The sequence below is a fragment of the Trichoderma virens genome, assembly GCF_000170995.1.
Source record: "Trichoderma virens Gv29-8 chromosome Unknown TRIVIscaffold_20, whole genome shotgun sequence".
Lineage (NCBI taxonomy): Eukaryota > Fungi > Ascomycota > Sordariomycetes > Hypocreales > Hypocreaceae > Trichoderma > Trichoderma virens.
Genome location: NW_014013729.1, coordinates 1 through 9957, shown reverse-complemented (window position 1 = coordinate 9957; position 9957 = coordinate 1). Strand labels below are relative to the sequence as shown.

Sequence of the window (9957 nt, the reverse complement as noted above, 5' to 3'; positions counted from 1 at the left end):
AAATTTAATAAATTTAAAAATTAATAATTATATTTTTTTATTAATAATTAAATAAAATTATTTTAATTTTTTAAAAATAATTAAAATTATAATATTTATTTTATATAATTAATAACTTTATTTAAAAGTACTTTTTAATAATAATTTTTTTATTTTAATTTATATATTTATATTAATATATTAATATTAAAAAATATATATTATAATATATATTAATAATTTTTTTTTCAATATTTTTATTAACGTAATATTTTACTTTATAAAAATAAATTTTAATTATATAATTTTATAATTAATAAAATATTAATTAAAATATTAATTATTTAATTATAATAACTTTAAGTTTTTGTAATAGGATTATATAGTTATAGTTACTTTATATATAACCTTAGGCTTTCGTTTAGCTTTTTTTACCTTTTTGCCTACAAGTCCTAAAAGGAAATAATTAAGTTTCAGTCTTACAATACCAAAACACTTATATTTTTGCTATTTGCTTAATTTACTTTGTATTCTCTAACAGTTTTATTAATAAAAAATATAATAGTAGTTTAAAATATTTTTAAAATATTTTATTAAATATTTATTTTAAACTATAATATTATAATTTACTTTTTATAATTTTAATAATAAGCTAATAAAGTAAGTAATAATAAATAATTATTATTATAATTAATTAATTATAACTTAAATATAACTTAATAAAAATTATTATTAAATTAAAATAAATATAATTTAATGTAAATTATTATTAAGTAATATTAAAAATATTTAGTTAATTAAATATATAAATTTATATTTACATTATTTATTTAAATAGCTTAAATAGTTAATTATTAATATAGTAATTAAATTAAATTAAACTACCTTTTTATTAATTCATTATAACATTGTTTATTTATTAACTTAATTAACCATTAATATAAATTTATATTATTAGTTTATACCTTTAAAACAGTTAACTTTAATTTACTATAGGAATATAATTTATTATATTTAAAATTAATTACTTTAAAATTAATTTTATAATTATTATATTTTAATTTAATTAATAAATTTATTTTAAAAATATTTTTAAATTATATTATAAATATTATAATAAAAATTAAACTTTATATATTAAAAGTAATTTTAAATTAAATTTATAAAAAATTTACATAAATTTAATTTTCAAATTATATAAAAAAATAATAATATTTTTATTCAATAAATATATTATTAATTATAAATATATTATTAATAAAAATAATTTATAATAATATATTTTTAATTTATTAATTTATATATTTTAAATTCTTTAATAATTAAAAAAGATTTTTTAAATTATAAAAAAACTTTAATAATACTTTATTATTTAAAAGTTTAGATTATATTATTAATTAATAAAAAAACTAAAACTTTTTTATTTTTTTTATATTTCTTTTATAATATTATATTTTAATATAATACTTTTGAATTTAATAAATAATAAAATTATAATTAATAATTTAATTAATAGTATTAATATTAACTTTTATTTCTTTTTATTTTCTAACTATTAGTTATATAACTTAGTTTTTTTAAGGGTTAATATACTTAATTAAATAGTTAATAAATCATCCTTAGTATTATTTTTATTATTATTATTACCTTTAAGTTTAATTTTTAATCTTAATTTATTTATACTTTCCGATAGCAGCTTACCTAAAATAATATTTGTTTAGCCTTTCCTTAAGCTTTTAGCAAAGGTTCCCTTTTTGCTGCAAAAAGATACAACTTATCGTTGCTAGGAATAAGACAGTGACCATTGTATGCTCCGCTAGGCTGCGGTGAACGGCGTAAACCTTGGAAAATGGCTTAATAGCTGGAAGGACTACTGTAGCCCAGTGAGCCCACTGTTCTCTATTTGTGTAATGCGCTGATAAAGCTGTCCCCCCTTCAACACCACTGACACCCTTATCTCAGACTTATATACAGTGGGGAATAAGTAATTCCGAGCTCAAGTCGCAGGCGGCCAGGATCTGAGTAGCTCGAAATTACACGTATGTGACTGTAGGTAACCCTACCGTCCTCCCCAATAACCTTTAGCGACCTTTAAATTAGGCGACAGTGGCCACTCTAAGCTGGCTTCGCCGCACTAATATAGACCTGCTAATGTCAAACTGCCAATAACTAGTTGCCCCCGTACTCTTTTTCGCTATCGCTTATCTAGCTATTGTTGTTTCTAGTCTTCTTCTCTATAGGGAGTGGCATTAACCTTCTCTTGGCCGGGTACCTTTAGTATCTTCTGTGGAAACAGCCACAGTCACAACACAACTCGCCTTGTTCTTTGTTTCTTGCTTCGAACTCCCCTTAGAACGCCTTGCTTTCAATCTACTTTTTCTTTTTTAAGTCTGAGTTTTCTCTCTTTCCACATATATTCCGAATCACGTACCTCACCACCATGGACCCCAGCTCATTTGTCAGTGGCAGCCTCTCTGCAGCAGATGCTACAGAACCTGCTGATATAGCTTTGTCGAGGTGGTCCAACAGTAACGTTAATCGTCCCAAATTATGTTTGTCCCCTAGTACAGAGAATCAACTTATCCAGGCAATACGATATGCTTCCGAAAATGGACTTGTTGTTGTTGCGGAGGGAGGGGGAAATGGCGCCTTTGTGCCTGTCACCGAGCAAACCCTATATCTTCGCATGAAACATTTTGATACATTGGAATATAATGAATCCGAACAGACTATCACAGTGGGTGGCGGCGTGCGAACCAGCCAACTTCTCCGTTTCTTGGCTGACCGAGGATCCTATACTGTGCTTCCAAGCAGTGATGAGGTTGGCATTGTAGGCTTTGTTTTGGGTGGCGGCGGTGTAAGTATATCAAATGTTCATATTGTCCCAAGCTTTTTTCTCCATACCGAAATGTTTTTCTATTCGAAGCGCTTCAAGTTTCATTTTATTCCTTATTTTCAATTTCATTGGTAGCAAAGAAAGAAGCTGATTTTATTTTCTACGCGCCCTGAAGCACCATTTTATTGGCACCAATGGTCTCGCAGCGGATAATGTAACTTCTATAAACATCATCACCGCAGATGCACAACCTCGTCAACTCAGTGTTGCTTCATCTGGTGATGAGCTCTCCTTATTCAAGGCGTTGATTGGTGCCGGCTTTGGCTTGGGCCTGGTCACATCTGTCACCATGAAAGTCTATCCATTGTCAGATTTAGACATGGACAACAATGAGTTTATGACTCGCCAACTTGTTTTCCCAGCTTCTGCTATAAAGCTGGTTGCGAAAACCTTTGCTTCCTTCACAAACCCACTTCCCAGGCTGAGTGTTACTCTAGTCGGTGCAAGAGCACCTGAAACGGGGCCGAATCCGGATGCACCATTGGTTATATTGACGGCGAGTTATACTGGACCTAAAGAGGAGGCCATGGAGGCAACTGCTTGTCTTTTTGACGACGAACTCGTCAAGGCCTCTTTTATGGAAGAAACATCTATGCTGCCAATTACAAGGCTGAACGACGGTGTGCAATCCGCCAATGTTGCTGGGGCTTACCGGGACATCAACGTCGCTGGGCTCAGGACGATATCAGAGGATACCGTCGAGGAGCTCTATGAAAAATGGTCGGACTTCACCTCAAAAAATAATGATGCAAAGCGAACATTCATTGCAATAAGTCGCTTTGACACGTCTTTCATGGAAAATCATCGTCAAGAAGGGGAATTCATTGGTACTCGGGATAGGGGAGTAGCTTTCATAACCACAACTTGGTTTACGGATGAAAATCTTCGAGACACGGTGGAAGATTTTGTCGCGGATATCAAAGCTACGGCCAGGCGCAATGATCCAGTTGTACCGAGAACTGTTGTGAATAACATGCGGCCTTCCACCAAGCTCGGCGAGCTATTTGATGAAGTCGCAGCCTCGGAAATAAGGAGAATAAAAACACTCTGGGATCCGGACAATCTATTTTGGAGTCCGTGGACCCGAGGATTCTAGGGCAAATGTACGGAGTAGGTGGGGGGGGGGGGATTTTTTTTTTTTTTTACACGACTAGGTGTGAGGTTTTCGAAAAACAGGATGTTTCTCAATACCAAATTTTGACGTCGAATAGCTATCAGCCATAATAAACGCACTTGAGATAAACGATATATTTTACCAATCCAAATCCCCGCCGTCGTACTTGTGAAGCCCAGTAGCATTCTCCCAACCCTCCACCTTGATATTGACAAGCTTGCCATTGATGTCCTCTCTGTTTCTCGACAAGACATCCAGCGTAGCTTTGGCAGCTGTTGGGCTATCGAGGTCCGCATATGGGCCTCCCTGATCAGTTTGAACCCACTATGAAAAGGTCAGTGGCTGTACAGTAATTTCTCTGTGCATGATGATGAGGGGTTTGTGGTGATTGATCAGAACAGTCTAATCCAGTACTTACTCCGGGAGACACGGCCACAAATGTGAAGCCTTCAGCCTCAAGCTCCAATGCGTACAGCCTGGTTAGGCAGTGGAGTGCAGCTTTGCTCACTCGATAGGCCGGATCTGGCGCTACCATGAACCGTTTTGCATATGTTATCGACCCCACGATAGAACCCCTATCCCAGAAAGAGCCCATGTATTAGTAACCTGGGATGCATGATTCGAAATCGGGGCATCAACTAAGCTTACATGTTCAGTACCGTCTTTAGAGTCCCTTCTCGTAGTAGCGGTAGGAGCGCCAGGGTGAGATTCTGTACAGCCACTACATTTACGTCGAAAGTCGACAGTAGAGTTGTGGTGGCTGTCACGCTAGTAGGAGTCGTGTTGCTGACAGCGACATTGTTGATGAGCACATCTAGGCCGCGCCCGCCGAGAATCTCCTTTACTTCACCTGCGACCTTGGTGACATTGGCTGGATCTGTTACCTCCAGTTGAACTGTCACAACTCGGCCTTGAGCCTGAGAAATGATCTCTTGAAGGGCAGCTGGAGCAGCGCTGCGAATAGTGGCAATGATGATAGACACCTCACTTGCTGGTTTGCTGGCCAATACCCTAACCATCTCAAGGCCAAGGCCACGGCTGGCTCCGGTTACAAGGTATGAAGACATACTTTCCTTTCTTGCTTCGGGTTTCAGTTTCCAAAAATAATAATAATAATAATAAAAATAAATAAAATAAAATAAAAAAATGTTTGCGCGCGCGGTAGACAGCTGTTTCTCGAAGTTTGTCTTGTCCGTCGAAATAATCACCACGCAGCAAAACGATCGATTAAGATGCTGGCAGATTTTCCTTGTCGATGTCGCTTAGAATAGATGAGGTGATGCGAAAGACGAACGAGTTTGTTGAGGAGATTATTAGGCGGAGTTAACGTGGCGGAGATACGGAAGGTGCTGGAGGTGTGTGGGGTGCAAGTGGTGAAAAAGGTGTAATGCGCGTATTTCCTCCGAGTTCAATTAGCTACAGACCCAATTTTGTTATGCAGCAAAGTAGCAAAACTGGCACGGCCGGTGACAGCAGTTTGATCTGCTTCACAAAGTACATAATTGTCTCTTATACTCCGTATTTAGCCAGTAAAATACTCACTGTAAAAATTGTTATACAGAGAAGTAGCATTGAATTGAAAGCCTCCTTCGATATAGCTGCAGCTAATTGAGCTAAAACAAAATTGTACGTACATAAGCTAATATACGACTATCTATTAGCACAGAAGGCTGTATAATAGCACTCCCTTACTAACACATTTTTTATTAACTTTTAGAACAGTAAAAGCAACTTTGTTTTTTTTATACAAAAATACTTGTTTTATAATTAAATATACTCCGTAATTTGTTCTTATTTTCAATTTATTTTAAACGCTATATAATTGATTCAAATATAAAAGTATAACTAGGTTAAAAAGCTTAAAAAATCTTTAAATTAAAAAGTTTTATACTTTATCTTATTTATTTATTTTATATTTTACAAGTATTTACAAAGCGTTGTTTTTATATAGTCTTTTATGCTAATAGATAGTCCCTTAGCTTAACGTAAGGTACATGCATTTTATGTTAGCAGCGCATACAGTATAGCTGATAGCTTAGATAGACTTGCATTACAATGATTGGTTTGACAAAATGGCGACTTTAGATGTCATGCTTCAGAAACCCCGGAGAAATCGGAGATAGCAAGATCTAAGTCCACTGCTGTTGGATGGACTGCTACGCTGGTGTCAGATAGCAGTGCGAACAGTGCGCCAATTCTGGAAGAAACCCAATATTCCTAGGGTACCTCACTAAACGTTATGCGTATCCAGGAAGAAACAGGTAAAAAGAAACGGTTTATGCGTAACGATCCTGCTATTGAATTAGCTAATTTAATTTTGGAATTCTAATCGAACCAGTAACAACATCTACATATTTCCAGCGGTAATAGTATTCCTCAAAACAACGATACTATCTCAAGTTAGACATTAGTAACGTGTTCATTCCGTTTTGCTAGATCGATCGACCGGATATGAACAAATCAGCAGCGATTTAGTAGACTGACGGACTAATCACCGCGCTACATGACTCGGAGTACCGAATCAGATCGGTTAGCGAGAGTGTGGGGATAAGTAACTTCTCAGTCTACTAGATTCTTACACATTCTCAAAGAACCAAAATCTATCTGGCTTTCGGCTTTCAGGTTTAACTATCCGAGTAGAGCTTAATCTCGCTTCTAAGGGAGATTCCATTAGCAAGGTGCGGAGTATACAGAGTGGGTATCAGGAAAATAAAGATCGCAAAACGAATACGTACATACACTAGAGCAATACGAGGAATAATACAATGCAGGGATACGACCACTTTGTGTGTGTATTATCATTATTTGTGTGCAGATCGTTTGACAAGTCTCGGGTTTTCTTGATACCCGCTTGGTTAGGTATGATTTTGCTTTTTGCCAAGAGATCTACTCCATGTGTTTGTTTAGAAACGTTGATATTGTACGTGGTTAACGTAGATAGATCAGAGTACGAGTTAATGTATTGCTGAAGGTAATGGGGACATCACCTATTGAGAATAGAGTGACTATGAGCTATCAAAGTAAATACTCACACCCCCTTAGAACCATGTATCTCAAGATGGCATTTGCACCCACCGAAAGCTGTCAAAGGTGTGTGATGTGTGACATTCACAACCCAGTTGATGCGTTTCCTGGGTGCGAGCCATGTCAATTGAACGGTTACCGTTACGACTCCTTGTTGCCAATAGTTGTCGCAGTAGTACTATTGAATCATACCCCAAAGACGTCCATGGTTCACCGAAATGCAGCCAAAGAGGTCTGTCCACCTGGATGACGCTCAATATGATGCTGTAAAGCAACTCCTCAAGGATTATAGTAGGGAATGTGGAGAGACATTGACTGTTTATGTGACTATAAAACCCTCACAATTAGCAAAATCGTGTGGTATAATTGTCCTGAATGATTTCAGCAGGGCAAATCTTAACCAGAATTTCGGTCTCTATGGTATTATATTCGTTTAGAGTTATTAATGAGTATTCCGCAGGATATTTAAAGTTGATCTTTGGTTAAGTGTTAACTAAATTTTTGGAATGTTTCGTTATTTTTTTTATAATGGAAAAGGGGGGGGGTTGTTAACAAAATATAAAATATATTATAGTTTTTAAAATATTTAACTTTTTAAAGTAATAAATAAAAAAAGTAAATAAACATTAAAAATATAAATAGTTTTATAAAAACTTTTTTAATTAAAAATATTATATTTTAAATTTAAAATCTTAATATATAAATTAATACTATTATTAAAAAATTATAAAAGCTAAATTTAATATTAAAATAAAAGGTTTAATACTATAATAGTTAGTTTAATAAAAGGTTATACTTTAGCCTTTAGTTTATAATTTAAAATTAATTTATAGTTTAATTTATATTTATTTATTTATTTATTTTATTATTAACGTCTATTAAATAAATTAGTTATATAAATCCTTATTTAAGTATTAAGACGGTAGAAGCTATAGTTATTTAAACCCTACATTTACTATATTTTAATTTAATAAAAGAAATAAAAGGGGAAATATTAATTTATATCTGTAAAAGAGGGGCTATATAAGTTTATTTCCTTTATTAATTTCTAAAAATCTTTATAACTTTTATAATTTAAAAAATATATAAGGTATATAACTTTAAATTAAAGGTTTTTTTTTAAAATATTTAAAAAAAAAAGTATAATTATTTAGTATTTTATAAAATATCCCTGGGTTTTAGGTTTACTATATTTACAGGTAGGTCTTATATTATAGCTAAACCTTTTATAGTATTTTATAAAGTTGCTGTACTTAGACCTTTTAGCTAAAAGCTTATAAAAAATAAAGTATAAAAGGTAAAACTTAAATAATATTATAAAAGTATTAAACTATTAATATTTATAGTATAATAAGGAATTACTGTTTTAATAAGCTTTTAATATTAACCTTTATTTTTTTTTTATTTTTTTTTTAATATAAGTAATTATAATATAGTTATTTATATATTTTAAAAGTTTTAAACCTTTTTTAATTAATTTATTTTTTTTTTTTATTATTTAATATATTTTTATATTTAGGGATTTATATTACTTTAGTAGTAATATATAGTTATAGTTTTTTAATTATTTTTCTTAAACTTATATATATATTTTATAATAATATTAATATATTTCTTAAGATTTTATTTATTATTATAAAGTTATTTAAGAAAAAAAGTATTTTTTTAATATTTAGGTTTAATATAATTTATATTTTAGTAAGTTTTATAGTTTTTAAAACTTTAATTATTTTTATATTATAAACTTTAATATTTATTAAATAATTATAAAATAAAGTAAATTTATAATTATAGTATATAATAATATTTTATTTTATATTTTTTATTTTATTTTATAATCTATTTAAATATATTAAAAGTATAGTTTAAGGGAAATCATTAAGTAATTTAAAGTATTTTTCTACTGTTTTAGCTTTAAATAAACTGTAAAAGTTTAACTTTATTAAAACTATTTTATTATTTTTAATAAAAAAAAAGGGTTTAATTATTTTATTAATTAAAAAAACTATATATTATAATTTAATTATAAAGATTTTAAATAAAAGCTTTTTATTAATATATTTATTAGTTAAATAGTTTTTATTTAGGTTAATAAACTTAATTAATATTTAAAGTTTTATTTAAGTAAATATTATAAATATAAATAGGATTTTAAACTTTTTATATATAACTGCTATATTAATTATTTTTTAAGCTAAGAGGACTATTTTAATTACTGTTTTAAAGGCTTTATTTATTTTCTTTATTAAGCTTAAGGTATTAATAGTTATTTATTTAAAAAGGTAAAATATATTTTATTTTTTATTTTTAAATTATTAAGCTTTTATATTATATAAAGTTATTAAAGTAATGTAAGCTTTAGCTATAAATATAATTGTATTTAAAGGGAAACTTTTTTATATTTTATTAAATAACTTTAGAAAATTAATTATTTTAAGGGCTTTTTTAATTATTACTTTTATATATTTTTTAAAGAAAAGTTTAAAATTAAAATAAACCTTTAATTATTTAATTAAGTTTTATAGTTTAATAGTTTTCTTTTTAAAGTTTATATTTTTTTTATATATTTATTTTTTAATATAGTAAAAGTAAATAAACTTTACTTTATATAAGTTAAAAGATATTATATTAAGTTATTTTTAATTTAAAGTATTTTAAAACTTTTATTAAAGTTTTTTAATTATTTTTTTAATATTAGCTTTAACTATAAAAATTATTATATTATTAATATAACTAAAGTATATACTAAGGTTTTTAATTTTTAAAATAAAGAAAAAGTATAATATAAAAATAATTAGTAAAATAAATAAGCTTTAAGGGGCTTTATATTTTAATTCTATTTTTAAAAAAGTTATACTATATTTATTATAAATTAATACTTTACAGTTATTTATAAAAAACTTAATTTACTTTATAAAAAATATAAATTAACTTTATTCCTTAA

At 29.5% G+C, this 9957-nt stretch overlaps 2 protein-coding genes across 2 annotated transcripts; one reads left to right on the top strand and one right to left on the bottom strand.

The window, feature by feature from the left end:
- Nucleotides 1–2491: 2491 nt before the first annotated feature.
- On the top strand, nt 2492–3956 carry TRIVIDRAFT_128161 (uncharacterized protein; the record flags this gene model as incomplete). The annotated part of the gene is made up of 2 exons (XM_014100827.1): nt 2492–2836; nt 2991–3956. Coding segments are annotated over 2 exons (1311 nt in total), but the record flags the coding sequence as incomplete, so codon positions are not given.
- Nucleotides 3957–4013: 57 nt separating this feature from the next.
- TRIVIDRAFT_91392 (uncharacterized protein) lies at nt 4014–5250 on the bottom strand (the record flags this gene model as incomplete). The annotated part of the gene is made up of 3 exons (XM_014100826.1): nt 4014–4313; nt 4408–4564; nt 4638–5250. 3 exons carry the CDS (start codon nt 5054–5056, stop codon nt 4128–4130), a joined length of 762 nt encoding a protein of 253 aa, XP_013956301.1.
- Nucleotides 5251–9957: the final 4707 nt, after the last annotated feature.